The following is a 15,157-nucleotide window of genomic DNA, read 5'->3' as shown; positions in this document are numbered from 1 at the left end:
TCTGTCATCTTTGAATCCCCCAAGTTTAAATCTCTATAGAGGGGCCCTTTCTGATGTGTTCAGACGGAAATGAAAGATGATGTGTACTCAGTAACTTCAAAAGGTTGTCACTTTGTTTTTATATGATTTGAAGTAGGCAGCGAAGGCAGCATTAGACTGAGAGCATATAACGATAGATTGAAATTGCCTTTCACTCATAATGTGCTGCTCGCCAGCATAAACAATTTACCGTCAGGGTTGTGCACCCGCTGTGAAAAAATGGAAGAAATAAAAAAAAAAAAAGAAAAAAAATACATTGTTAATCTTAATGGTCTTCTACCCGGAGTCTGCACCATTTCCTTTCTTCATGCGTGTGCTGTGTGCTGATGTCCTTCAGCCGACTACCAACAATTTTATAAGAAAAATCTTGACATAATAACCTTCGCCTCTACTTGAGATGGCTTGATGCTGCATGCACAGAACACCCTCTCCAATCTACATTGACTACATCAGATATTGTATTCACTGGGTGTTTACAGAAATGGATCTTTCTTGCGTATTCTTACACATTTTAAAGCCCCCTGTGGAAACGTTATTTCTGAAGGCAGCGATTATCCGTCACTGTGATGCAGTGTTAAAGAGCAGCTCTGTTTGTGGGGCTCGTGTTTAGGCCCCAGTTCTTCACTTCAGGCTCACAACATATTTTCTCTCTGTTTATTACTGGATTCACTGGTGGCTTTATGAGCCCAGTGTGATTAGCGAAGGAATTTCAGTCTTTCTTCCTGTGGGTCCTTGTCTATCCATGGGAGATAATTATAGCTACGTCTGGTTGTAAATACAAGCTCAGCCAGGGGTTGTCGGATGAGGAAATGGGACATCATCACACTTCACCTGGAAGGGGGTATAAATCAGAGCCTGCAATAACAAAGACTTGTTGAAGACAACAGGATGCTCTGCAATGGCTCGTCTGTTCAGTCTGCAGTCGGATCCCAATGAAAAGGACAGATTTAGTTTGGTCTTTCTATCCTTATTATTAAATGCATATGTTAAAACACAGACAGTTAAAGGTTAAAGGAGTGTAAGAAAAAATGACTTTCCATGATTTTAGCTAATGTAAAATATAACAGTCAGCAGGTAAAAGGGACACTTCCCTCTGTGCACATGATGTTTGCACTGATTGTCTATGGTGTCAGTTCTGTAAAACAGAAACTTTTTCTGCAAGAAAGAAAAAAAATGTTATTTTTCAGTAATGTGGCAATGATTTGTGGTTGGTAAGAGTTTTGGAGTAAATTTAGTGTAACAAATTTCAAATGAGAAACAAGTATGCACTTGTATGACTTATGACTGACCCACTTAATGAGGTTTGTGATCTTTCCTCTCCAACTGATGCTGCTAGTTTTTGCTACCAACCTTCTCACAGGCATCGACAGTAAGGAAGAGGGGGCATAATTGCTGGGTTTTAAATATATCTAATGTGTGTGTTCTCATTGTTTTGAGTGCTTACACAGGACTGCACATTGTTTCTTTTAATAGGAGCTGGAGGCAGTCATTGAAGTATTTGTGAGTAGCAAGTAATTAAAATTACAATGGGCTACCCAGTGTGTTGCTGGGTAGATGGAGGGGAGCGCAGCAGAAGATGACTTGGCTCCAACCCTCTGCCCTTGTACTCATTCATTAGTGATGCATTGGTTCTTGCTCAGCCCTCCCTTCTCATCAGAAACAGGACCTTCGTGGACAAAGACGGGCCTGTATGGATGTTCCCATTATGTTAATAACACGTACCCCAGCGTTTACACACAACCACCATGTTCGAACTTTTTACACTGACATATAGGGAGCAGACATATCTGTGGCATCCTGCAGGAGTGTGTGTGGCTACATCTGTAGGCTTGACTGGGAGTGCTGTACGTGTGTGTACTACCTACAAGGCTGAATTGACTCCTTGACTTTCAGTGCATGTACTTGCTATTGACTGGAGTGCCATGCTTGGCCTTGGACACTTGTTAATCGTAATTAATTTTTTTTCCCTCTCTGTGTGTTTCTAGCTGGCAGTGGACAGATGGTGCAGATGGACTCCAGTAAGTCTGGCTTTGTGGGTTCACAAGTGGAGCTGCGCTGCATTTTCATCAACAGTAACCCGCCAGTGAAGATCTCTCAGGTCACCTGGCAGAAGCTGCTTAACGGTACCAAACAGAACGTGGCCATAGCCAACCCGTCCCTGGGCGTATCGGTCCTGCCGCCCTTCAAGGAGCGGGTCAGCTTCAAGCAGGCTGCGGTGCGTCATCGCACGCCATCGCTGGAGGACACCACCATCGTATTCTCTAACCTGCAGCTGTCGGACGAAGCGGCCTACATCTGCGAGTATACCACATTTCCTGCAGGCAACAGAGAGAACATGGTTAACCTCACTGTGTATGGTAAGGACACTGTTAAAAACACAGATTCATATTTACTGAAAACACTAGGGGCAGTTTTTAGTTCTTTTCTAAGCTTTATGTCCATAATTTGGGCCCAAACATAACCCAGGAGAAGCCTGTGTCTCCAAGAAATCAGCTCTGATGGCATATTTAATGCAAGAATCATACAGCAGCTGAGGAAAACCAGAGTAAACTAAAGAAATATAACTGAATTTGTGTCACTGTAAACACTTGAAAACAAGAATCCAGGGCTACACCACATCTTATATCATAACATTTGCCTTTTATGTTAGTTGTGAGTCTTTGCAGAGCATTCTTCTGTTTGCATGTTTCCGTCTGTATGTATAGAGCCTGTATTGTGAAACTGATGGAAATAAGCTGTAAATGTATATTTGCACGTCAGGCTGTAAGAAAATGCATTTAAACCCCAACCTGACTACTGCTTGGATTCACCTGTGCTTTGTTGCATAACTGGAAACTTACAAGCCTGTGCATTTTGGAGAACAAAGGCAGATTCTGCAGAGCACATTGTGTAACAGTAGCTCAGAAACATACACGCTACCCACAGTAAGTTTAGGATATTTGGCTCGTTGAATGATGTCAGACTGAATCTAAAATGTACAAAAACCCTTACAGGTTAACTTAATTTGACTTTCTCTAAAATTTAAAATGCAAACTGCACAAAATTATGTTTTTATGACATGGTGATTAACCACAAAAAAAACAAAACAAAAAAAAAACAATAGAACCGTCTGAACCATGAATCAACATGAATCAGGTTTTGACATCTTCAGACCAAGAGGACACATAACACATGACAAGTTATTGAGACATTGTCATTTTTATGTTGTGGTGTTCCCACCACCATATTTAGTTTTTGTTACACTACCATCACATGAGTCTACATTATCCTACATTCATGATATAATTTCAGTGTAGCATCAACTTTTTACAGTTTGTGTATATTCCACCCAAAAGTTGAATGTCCTTAACTTTTTGTGAGTAGTTTATATGCTGCATTTAATCCTAAAACATAACATCAGTCAAGAATCTGTTTCTACAAACATGTCCTTGGTGATCTGATGTGTCACCCCAGTGACATACAAACTGTTATCCAAATTTGGTTTATCTTTGACTTTTGGCAGAAACACAACATTCTCATAGTTACACAGGGTCAGGCTGGCATCCTCCAGTTAACTGAAGGGTGAAATAAAAAGAAAAAGAACTTTTACATCTCTGCTCTTCAACGTAGCTTTGCCACAGGCACTGTTTTAAAGTAAGCTGAATTCCTTCAGAGCACCTTAAACCAGATGTCTTTTTTTATGTTTGCGCTCAGTGTAACTGAGTTGTTTACAGTAAAAGTGCTCATGCAGTTAAATGAACGCTCCGACCTCTACATGGGTTATTCTGCAAGGCCCTCACAGTACTGCAGGGCAAACTGTACATAGTACAAAAAATCACTTTGATTGACTTATGATGGGATGATTGGCGTGTTAACACCAGAACCAGATTATAAAACGGAAAACTGCCTCAGATTGCTGTCAATAAAAATGGAAGGTGAGATGGAAATCAATAAGGCCACTTCAGAGTGTGTAATTTCTCATCATGCAAGGAGAGAGAGAAAAAAAAAAGACTGTACTTGAGATGTAGTTTTTCTTGTAAAGTGGCATCTTTGAAAAGGTTTTGCACTGACTCTGATTAGAGAAATAATTAGTAATTAAGTGCTGGTGTGTTTTCCATTAAGTCCCAATAAAGGAGAAGCACTATGCTTGGGTAGTCCCTGATCCATGAGCCTTTTTTTGTCAGCTATGAGTCCCCATTTTATGCCACCGAGCCTCCCAGGACTTTTTAGTCAGCAGCGGCTCAGTGAACGTCAGGAACTAGTGTGCAGATAACCGACCGGTGCTGTTCAAAGAGGCCTCTCGCTCTCTTTCTCTTGTGCACTCGCTGGAGCTCGAGCCTGCCTTTTGATGTACCAAAAGTAGATTGCTAATTGGCAACTCACAAAGGATTCAAATTGGATGACTGTGCATTTGGTGATTCAAGTGGGTTCTACATCTAAGAGCTGCTTCAGCTTTGAGGGAGGAAAGAGGCAGAACTTTGTCTGATTTGAATGAACACTATTTTCATCTCAGCCCCTTAGTTTAATTTACTTCAGATCCTTGATTGTAGCAGAGTTAGACATCCTTCTTCTTCAGTCAGACTCTACATTCTGGTCATGTGACTCATCCTTTTCTAATCCACAGCCCGGCCTATGACGCGGATGACGTTGACGACCCCCACAATCGTGGCCAGGGCTCAAAAGCGCAAGATGACTGTGGCAACCTGTGTGGCAGCCAACGGGAAGCCCCCGAGTGTGATCAAATGGGATACCAGGTTGAAAGGTGAAGCCACTTATCAGGAAACTCGCAACCAAAATGGGACGGTGACAGTACGGAGCAACTACGTGGTGATACCGAGCCGCGAGACCCACAAACAGAAGCTCACGTGCATCGTGACGTACCGAAATGAGAGGATCATGGACAGCGTGGTGCTCAATGTGCAGTGTAAGAGCCAGCTTCAGATAACATGTTTCCTCTTTTACTATTCAGTTTTTAGGAACTTGGACTAATTTTTTTTCTTCTTTTCACGTGTTTAATGAGGAAATTGTCTTATACTTTCATGTTTTCTTGCTGACAAAGTTGTTTGTCATTGCAGCATAATGCCACTTATTGCAGTTTACAGGGAAGAGGGTTGATATTTGTTTTAATTCATGTCTTTTTACTAGATTTTATTAATAATTCAAGACAAACACAACTGACTTGGAAATTGATTCAGAGAAAACTTTACAGTAGGAGATAAGTTTTTTAGCCAGTACTGTTCTCACAGCATGCAGAAGTTTCTTTTTTTTACTTTTAGTTTTTGGAATATTTATTTTAATCAATTTAAAACGATTGTCTTTCAGGCTTGTTCTAAGTATCTGCACCAGTTAAACTGTAAACTTTAGAAATATGTCAGAAAGTGCAGCAGATTACTGTTCAGAAGATCTGATTAGACGTAATTTACTTCCAATCCCTTGTCTAGTACCATTAAAGATTACTTGCTGAGACTGAGTAACTTTAGAAAATAGCTCAGAAGTTGGAATTATTGAATAGGTTGACATTTCTGAGCATGACTGTTTTTACTGCTGATCTCTTGTTCAGCTTCTGCAGGTGTACAGTGATTTATTGTGGTGTTGCTGAGGAATGAACTGAAAACAGCGTGTCTTCCTTGCAGATGAACCCGAGGTGAAGATCGAGGGGTTTGATGGAAACTGGTATCTGAACCGTCAGAACGTTCAGCTGACCTGCAGGGCTGATGCTAACCCCCCTGTCACGATCTACCAGTGGAAACTGTGAGTCCTGACTTAACCGTAACAAAACCCCTTAAAGCTCTGAAAACAGCACGGTTATGTGCCGTAACTCACCCCAGATTCCTGGGGGCAAAATAACGCAGGTGTTGAGGGTCTATGAAAGTTTAGGAAAGTAGGGGGAATGTTGAAACGTGTGTGCTTTATCTACAAGGTAATCATCAAAGGTAGGAACACAGTAATTTCTTTCACCCTCAACAGAAACGTCTCTGTTTGTATGTAAGAACTGTAATGAAGGTAAGCGTTAGAACAAAGGCAGAACACAATAGAACACAATAGGCCTTTCACAATGGCAACATGCACCCGTATCCTCACTGATACTGGGAGATAAATGCAAGCAGGGTGCACTTTTTTTTTTTTTTTTGCTTTGATGTCTTAGTACCAGCATGCAGGTGAGTTGTTGGGAGGGGGGGGTTGGTAATGCTCTGTTGTGTTCTCTAGAGGACACAGAAGCAGCAATTTGTCCCTGACACACAGAGGAGAGGGCTGAAGCTGCATACCGCCGTACTGACATCAGGGCGACAAACGCAGGGATTTTTTAAATAGCCACGCAAAGTTTAACATTGGGAAAAACAATGAAACATGTAAAGAATGCAGCTGCAATGCAGAGATGTTTGTTTTCATTTGTACTTATTAAACTCCTCTCAGCCTAGGGTTAGGAGTTAGGTTTAGGTTCAATACCTTCTTTGTTTTAATGTAAAAGTAGTGAATGATGGTTTGAAATTCAATTAAATGTTCAAATTGAGATTTGAATGTAGTAGTTTGTCTTTTGTCTGAGAAATGGTTGGGAATTATATCACTGAACTTGAGTGGAAGTAGAATAATAGACCATTGCACCATCATTGTATCTCCTCCACGGATCACTGTGGGATTTTAATGACACATAGGGGGTGGGTGGGTGGGTCTTCCCCCCCCCCTTTCCTCTTTTTTTTTAAGGCTGAATAGACCTCTCAGCGCAGAGACACTTTTGTACATGCATCAGCAGCAGAACATGAAGAAAAAAGGAGGAGATTTGGCCTCGTTTGGGTCTTTTTCTTGTATTTATCTGAAGCAAGGGTAGATAGGAGGAGAAGTGGAGGAGGCTCAGAGATGTGATCTACAAAGACAAGGTCACCGTGGTGACAGATCGGAGAGGATGGCCATTGCTGTACTGAGAATGAGATGCCAAATCTGTTGTGAAGGTTCCCCTGGGCTCCACGGTGGAGGTCAGCACAAGGCTGTGATAGAGCGATCTGGAACTGCCAGGATTACGTCACAAGCACGTGCATTAGAGGTGTAGCTTAGTCCATTAAATGTGTCAAATGCAGATCCTCATTATTTTTAGGACTGTCAGCGGTATCCCTGCACATATAGGTTTATAATGTGTATTGTGTCCTTTTTGTACAGTGGCCTATATAATTATCATCTTTTTATTTTTCTTCTCCAACACTCAAGCATCGTACAAACTGTTCTTAAAGAGTTCACTTGAGCAACTTTCTCTTTTCTCAGAGCACAAGGCCCTAACATATGCCTCAAAATGGTTTAATGGGATGCTTCGCTGATACAGCAACGATTCAACTAAAGAAAAAAGATGCATCCAGTTTCAACTCTTTGTTTCCAGAGTGCCTATTCGCTACTCGCCGACTCTGTTGCAAGTGCATTTAGTAGTTTTCTGAGTCGGCACAAGAATACCAAGTAGGAGGAGAGAGGGCAGAAGATTTGTTTATTATCACTTACAATTCAGTTGTTTGTGTGATAACATTTCAGACTTCATATGTTCTTTTTTTTTTCTCTCATTGAAAAGCTATTTTCCAGCAGACACAGATCCTCCCGCCTTCCAAAATGCATTTTCAGCTTCTCAAAGAGAAGGGATTCTATAAATGAAAAATCTGTATTTTGTTATTACTGCATTTCACAGTGTGATTACTTCAAACTATGCTCTAATTAGCTGCCTTGCTTATCTCTATTGTGGAAATGTGATTCTATTAGTCATGTTGATTAAAGGCCACAGTAAGACAACTGTTGGTTCATTTCTTCAGTCACCAGTAGCTGTGGATGAAACTTGCACATTATTTAATGGCCTTTTAAATGGTATTCAAGTCATGGTTTGTTTGAAAGTGCAGTCTGTGCTGCTGCAATGACGGGCACGGAAGCTGATGGCATTTCTTTTATTTAAGCAGTGAAGAAATGTTATTAAACTTTCAGTCCAGGAAAGTAAATGTTTAATTAAATAGTCATTCTTTATGGGCAACTTAATTCTTATTATGAAGTCTTTTGTTTTTTTGGGCCCTATTCCCCCATGTTTTAAACTAAAATATGAATCTTTACAGTCGTATCCATGCTAAGCCTATTATCATAACCAGCAGCTGCTAAATGGCTTAAATGTGATATAACTGGGAAAATGTCTTCTGCATTCCAGAGAGTGATAGAAGTGATAAACTGGTGTAGATTCCTGGTATAGCCCTCATTTAGTGCCTTGCGTGGGGCTAAAAATGAGCTGATTCCTAGTCTTTTAACCTACTTCTCAGTCATACCAAATACAGTTATAGCATTACTTGTCAAAAATACACAATCACTTCGTCTCACCACATTTAATGTGCCACATAAAGTATTATAGATACTAAACTACAATGGCTGTGTGCTAACAATAAGATGCCTCTGGGCATCAGCTGAATTTATAAATGTCAAGAAATGGACATCGTTTGACGTGATTTAGGAATTACAGCCTCAACAATTCCACAGACGGTGTCCCAGAAAGTCAAATCTTTTCTGAGTGTGAACATGGAATCACCGTCTACTGAGAGCAGACTTTCAAACTTTCACTTTTAAACCACATGTAACTTAGCCTTCATGTCTATGAGCCATTTCAATCACTTTTAGTCCTCTCTTTAATCAATAAAAGTCTGAAAACATTGTGGAAAAGATCTTTACTGAAGTCTCAGTTAAACAATGTGGATGTGGAACAGTCTGCATGCACGTGAAAGGAAGTAGAGACTGGTAACCTCACAGAGCTGAAACACAGAGGGGAAGGATGCTCACTGAGACAGATGTCATGTTATTTGGATTATTTCTGCTTCTGAAAGAAGGTGAAGCTGCACTGGTTTTAATCAGACTATATTTTTAAATAGAGGATGTTACCATTAATTTTATTTTCACAAGTTAGTGCCCATTTTCATCTTTGGTATTTAAATTTACAGACCATAATTATTTATTTCAACTACTAAAAACTACAGAAAAGATGAAGACAGAAAAGAAGGATGATAATTTAGAGCAAAACTGAGTAACTAACTCCATCCTATTTGACTAGAAATAATGCAAATGTTCACAGAGAACAAAGCAAAGTGCTGTGTACAGACTGGAGTGTGTACAGTAATTTGCTGTGAAACTAGCCACAACTTTATATGCAGTCTTTGAAAGTATTGTTAACTGTGTCTTTTTTTTGTGCTGTCAGAATATAAAATGAGCTTTTATATTGTGTGCTCAAACTATTCCGCACTGCACTGTGAGAAGTTGTGTAAAATCAATGTTTATTAACCCAGCTTATGTACAATAGACCATAAAGCACCATGCTCTGCAGCAGACCTGCAGAAGCTCCAATCTAACATTCTGCAGTTCACATTTCTAGTTCACTTTCATATATAATTAAAATAAGAGATAATTTATATAAAGTAACATATTTATCTGTTATTTTTTCCTTATTTAAAACCCATCGGTCCATTGTCTATAACTACTTACTCCAGTGCAAGGATGCAGAGCGATTAGGTGAGAGGCAGGTACACCCTGGACAGGCAGCAAATAAACAAATGTGATGTAAGTTACACAAAATAATGTGTGAAAATCTTAAGATTAAAGTAAACAGAGCATAAAATCACCTCATAAATGGCTGGAGGCACAAAGTGCCATGCATCACACTCCATATAGTAAAACAGCAATTTGTCTTTCACAGAGCTGAGAAAATGACTTGATTTTTATTTTATTATTTTATTTTATTTTTATTACACTGAGAAGTTCATTTTATTGCCCCCTATATATAATTAGCTAAATATTTTCTAACTTCTAGCATTCACTTCTCAGGGCTTGATAGTCTCTCACTTCTGGAACAATGTATGTCTGTGGTAAAATACCTCATGCCAGATTTTTAGTGAAACATTTTCTTTAATGGTGTCAGACACTTTTGCCCTGTGATAAAGCACAGTCCAGTCAGTATTGGTATGATTACAAAGATTTTCGTTCCCATATATACTTAAATTTCAGCAATTTCCTTAAGAAAATACCTGTAATTTTTATATTTGTCTCTATAAATAGCCAATTCTGCATTAAACTATGTTCACCAAATCTATGCAGTGTATCATGAAACCTGTAACCTGTGCACCCACAGCTGTGCATGAGCATCACATGCATGCACAATCAGTATTCAAAGAATCTGCATCACGCTCAAGGTTTTTGTTAGCCTTCCATTTTACTGGTCCTCTGGCTCCACTCATGCACACACACACACACACACACGCATGATTCACACAAATGTAGACATTGCTGGTTGTGGCAGAATCAGTGGTGAATCGCAGTTTGCCAGCCTTTCATTTCTGCAGCAAATCAATTGCGCTTTGCTGAACTCAGCATTTGATAAAGGCTCACAAGGTAACTGATTATTGAATCGTGACATACTCTATTGAGGGTTGTTTGCAGCTTCGATGTGATTGCCTCGCTATGGTGACCAATGGAAAAACAACTCAAACTCAGCTTTTTCTATTACTTTTATTCTTGAATATGTTGCTAAATAAATACTTGATCATCTTTTTTTGTGTCGACAGAGACACAGATTTGTTAAGTTAAGTGAATTGCTCAGCTTGTCATTGTGTCTTTCTCCCCGTTATTAAACAGCCTTGTTAAAAGCCTGTCAAGTAAACCTTAAATACTTGATTTGTGACCATTGTTAGCAGGAGAGCTAATCTTGTTGTCTCTCTGTAATCTCATCTTGTTTTTCTCTCCTTTTAATAAATGGAGCGCCACGTTGTTTTTAATGTTCTCACACAGCAGTCTCTTCTCAAAGTCTCTCTGACATAGTAGTGATGGAGGGAGAATTTTTGCAGCATACTTATTGTCACCACAGTCAGACTGAGGGGCCTTCCAGCAATCTCACAATCATGTCCAGTAACTCTGCTTAAACTGAGTCCATTCAGAGAAGCTGATGAAGCTGATCGAGGGGAAGGCGACAGGAAAAGGGCTAATTGTCATGAAAGTTGAAACCTTTTCCAGCCCACGGGCTGTATAAAAGAGGTCCGGATAATAGAGTAGAGGGCTGCTGCGTTTATGATCCGTGACCTCGAGGTGGACTGACCTGATCAAAGGACATGAGCAAGTCTGAACGAGGTAGAGATAGTGAACCGTGAAGACAAACACCTCAGGCAGGAGAAATGGGCTGCAGTTCTCAGTGACAGCCCTGCATTTGGTAGATTCTGCATTTATCGCCCGATCAGCTGCCTCTCCTGACAGCTCCCTTGACTTTTAAATTTAGCCATGTGAGATGTGCAATAGTGGAGGAAGGAGCCCCCCTGAGCACCACATCATCCTTCTGTTTTGTCTGTATGTTTTGTATTCCACATGCCGAAACGGCCTGTCCTCAAGCATAAGCTATATCTTACCTGTTCGGACCTGCTGGGATTCCTTGCCTTCATAATTTAGCTTGGATAGATGGATGACGACTGAAATGCAGCCCTGTCAAATATTTTTGGTATTCTGCTCACTAGACATGCACATCTAGGTCTGTTTAGCATGTCAGACTGTATTTGTTTGTCTTTAAAATGCTTTGCATCTGGAAGCTTTTGCTTATTTATTTTTCTTTTGGTTTAGAGCACTTTTGCATTTTTACATTTTCTCAATTTTTGCATCTCTTTCTAATTGCAGCTTGAACGGCTCCCTGCCAAATAATGTGGAGATCAAGAACAACACTCTGTTCTTCAAGGGGCCAGTGACCTACGACTTGGCCGGAACGTACGTCTGCGACGCCACCAATGGCATTGGGACTCGCCCCGGCATCGTGGATGTCAACATCACAGGTAGGTGTTTCGCTGCTGTCATTTCCGCTCTTTCTCTGCAGTGACTCTCGCATGGCTTCATCAATACAGTAGCCTTCAAACAATTGTTGTCACAGAGCTTCAGACCTGCATATCAGCACACATGCAGAGCAAATTGCCTGTGTGTTTCCAGTGTGGATCCCACTCTGGCAGGTTAGAGGAGGGTAAAAAAAAAATCCTATCTTTATTTGTGTACAAGAGCTCCACACATAGTGTTAAGAGCGACCGCCTCCTCCCAACCTGCCCTTTTACACATCCAAAACACATGTGTGGGGGTGGCATAAAGCAGGTCTGTTATCAGCACCTAAAATAACACAAAGGAAATTGGAGGTTTGAGGTGAGGGTACTGTATTGATCATAGTTTGCTCACATCACGCTCACATTTCTCTGAACAACCTGTGCCTCTTTTGCAGTTGAGCTCTGCGCTCCTTCTTTTCTTTTTTCATCTTCTGGGGAAAACAAAATGCTGAACAAAACTGGTTCAGTTTCCTTGCCTTGCACATAACTGTTGGCACACATGCACTGTGCTTCCTCTTGGTACTTCTCCATAGGAGAGCATATTTTGTACCCAAAGCCCTTGCTATATTATAAACCAGATCTGACTATACATTACAAATAAGAAGATTTTTCCTCTGATTGTTGGCAGCTGTGTGTGTGTTGTTTGGAGACGGTCACAGTTTTGGTCTAAGCAGACTGGCAGGTTTCTCCTTCTTCTGTGCACTGCTTGGTTTCTGGGATTCTCAGGTGTTCTAACTCACACTGCTTTGCATGTTAAGTCATGTCTCGGGAAACACGGTAACTGTTGTCAAGCAAACAGCTGTTCCTTGCAGTATTGTTTGTTTCTGTTTCCTCCCGTTCAGCGTGTCCATACTGTCAAGGTTAAGAAAAAAGCAGCTTTATAGGATATGACGTGTTAACCTACATTATGAAAATCCGCAAAGTAGGAAAGTTTGTAGTGTCATATTACAAATCTCAAAGAGCCTGAACAACCCTTATGAGCAGCAAAGCAAGGAAGTAATATTGTGTTAGGAAATTACCGTGCACCAGCCTGTATTGAGTGAGTGTGCTCCAAAGAGATGGACTGTTTGGCATAAAGCTCTGTACTCCTTTTGGAAAAACAAATCAAAGGCACCAAAGTAATTTTCTGTTTCTGTGTTTTCATTGATTGTTTAAATTAACAAACCACAATGCTATTGTCCCAGTAGTTGTTCTGTTTATTCTCATCATTTCTTCATATAATTTTATAGTGTGAGCAAGGTGAACAAAGCGTGGGTGCGTGACTCGAGTGCGTTCACTTTCAGTTTATCTGCATACAAGATTGGAGATTGGTGTTTTTGTTTTTAACATTTGTGGCTGCGTAAAGGTTTGCAGATTGTTCAGCGACTGTGAAAATAATCCTGCTTCTCAGCAGCAGGTCTTCTGACTTTAACTCTCCTCCTGTTTAATAAATACAACCACGTATGATACATCACATTAATTAGGGCTCGAAAACTATCCAGGAAAAAGCCTTATTAGGATAACTTTCTACATTTTTTTACAGAGGTTCACATCAGAGGGAGACGTTTTCTCCCACATTTACGTACATGAAGGGTCAAATTTAACTGGACATTTAACTGGACCCATATAAGAGAAAGGAATCAATTTATTAACCACAGTATGTCCGACCCCCCTGCGATAACTGATGCTATGTCCCTCATTTAGCTTGTTAGTGCTGGGCTTTTTTCCAGCTGACCTATTACATCACAAACAATTGATGGACAGTTTAGCTGGCGGCACATTAGTACCATGTGGAATGGTGAATTGGATCACCGTTTGCTTATATTACAATTAATTTGTGGTTATCCTGAGTTTTTTGTTCTTTTACTTCTTGTCCAGAATTTAGGGTATAAACAGAGAAGAATTTAACTCCCAACAGTTAAAAGTCCAGTTTTAGTCAGTTTAACTATAATCAGAACTTCTCTTGGCTGGCCTGGGAATGCCTTGAGATCCCCCCGGACAAGCTGCTGAATGTGGCCGGTGAGAGGGAAGTCTGGGTTTCCCTGCTTAGGCAGCTGCCCCTGTGACCCGACCCCGGATAAGCAGCAGAAAATGGATGGATAGATGGAACAATAATCACATTTTTCTTGAATCACACGAAAACATGCTGACTTCCTTCTGAACTGCCTAGATGACACATCTGCAGTCCAGGTTTCTCTTCCTGACATCAATATGAAACATTTTTACCTAATTCCTGTAATGTTTAACATGACAGAGTCTTGGTAGTTGTGAGATGCCGTTTCTCAGTTTGGGATGCTGCAGTGCAACAATGTACATACAATATATCACTGTACCACCAAAATTTTCTTAAGGTCAGAAAATGACAATGTAAAGAGACAAAAGGAGATTTAAGAGAGTCTAATGACATTCTGCAGCATTGAAGACTATTAGACTATTAGTCTTGAAGACATAAAGAAATGTAAACATGTTGTAGAGAAACCCCAAGTTAAAATTTGGAGGACATAAATAATAAATAAAATGTAGATATTTTAAAGGAAAGCTGTGTAGTTTTTCACCCTTGTCTTTTTATGTCTCTTGTACTAAATGAAGCTGCATACAAGCTGCAGGTGTTGTTCTCCTGCATGACAGAAGTCCTGAATTTATGTTGATACATCCCCAAAGTATACTATACAAGCCTAAAAAGTATGTTACCAGTTCCCATAGTAACAGTGGCATGTTAAGGGGAGAACAGCTAACCTCTCCTCCTAAAGCGCAGCTCAGAGCCTCAGCGCTGATGTGGCATCCTGTTAAAATTCACAGCAGCTTTTAAAACTGCTGCAGCTGATTTTAAACATTAATGGTTTGGTGCTTTAGATTCAGCAGACAGGGACAGGACGGTTTTGTCTCTGTGTCTCCTGCAGGGGCATCACTGATACAGTGGTATCATTCCTGTTCTTATGTGCTCTCTGCTGATAATGTGAAATGTTAGCCTACCCCGTCTTAATGTCCGCCTGTCAGCATTTGGCTTCAAATGTGTGTGTGAATGTCAGTCAGCTTGTACAAGAGTAATACTCTGTTCGCTTGAAGTGAATAAAAGACTTAGAAGTAAAGCTCAGGGTAGGCTGTGCATTTACTACTGAATTTCTAAAGTGCTCCATGCAGTCGTAACATTGCCTGTGCATAATGGAGGTTTAACAAGTATAGCGATGCTTTATTAGCTTCAGTGGGCATCTTTTGGCCCCCAACAGCTTCAGACAGACCTGGCTGAGATCTGGCAGGTGATGGCAGCTGTTCAAGCCTGCAGCATCGGGTCTTACTAAAGCTGCTCTGCAGAACAAGGAAAG

The 15,157-nt window shown here is 40.5% G+C and overlaps 1 protein-coding gene across 4 annotated transcripts in view; it reads left to right on the top strand.

Moving 5' to 3' along the window:
• The window catches only part of nectin1b (nectin cell adhesion molecule 1b), a 157,996-nt gene that overhangs the window by 50,573 nt on the left and 92,266 nt on the right, over positions 1-15,157 (top strand). For all 4 annotated transcript variants that reach the window (XM_041994184.1, XM_041994186.1, XM_041994187.1 and 1 more), the window contains exons 2-5: positions 2,025-2,396; positions 4,643-4,942; positions 5,652-5,769; positions 11,668-11,819. In XM_041994184.1, coding sequence (XP_041850118.1) covers positions 2,025-2,396; positions 4,643-4,942; positions 5,652-5,769; positions 11,668-11,819 — 942 coding nt within the window. The remainder of the gene's footprint in view (positions 1-2,024; positions 2,397-4,642; positions 4,943-5,651; positions 5,770-11,667; positions 11,820-15,157) is intronic.

This window comes from Melanotaenia boesemani, chromosome 9 (assembly GCF_017639745.1).
Source record: "Melanotaenia boesemani isolate fMelBoe1 chromosome 9, fMelBoe1.pri, whole genome shotgun sequence".
In the NCBI taxonomy this organism is placed as follows: Eukaryota; Metazoa; Chordata; class Actinopteri; order Atheriniformes; family Melanotaeniidae; genus Melanotaenia; species Melanotaenia boesemani.
Note: the sequence above shows the minus strand (reverse complement) of the source record. Positions and strands in the feature narration are given on the sequence as shown.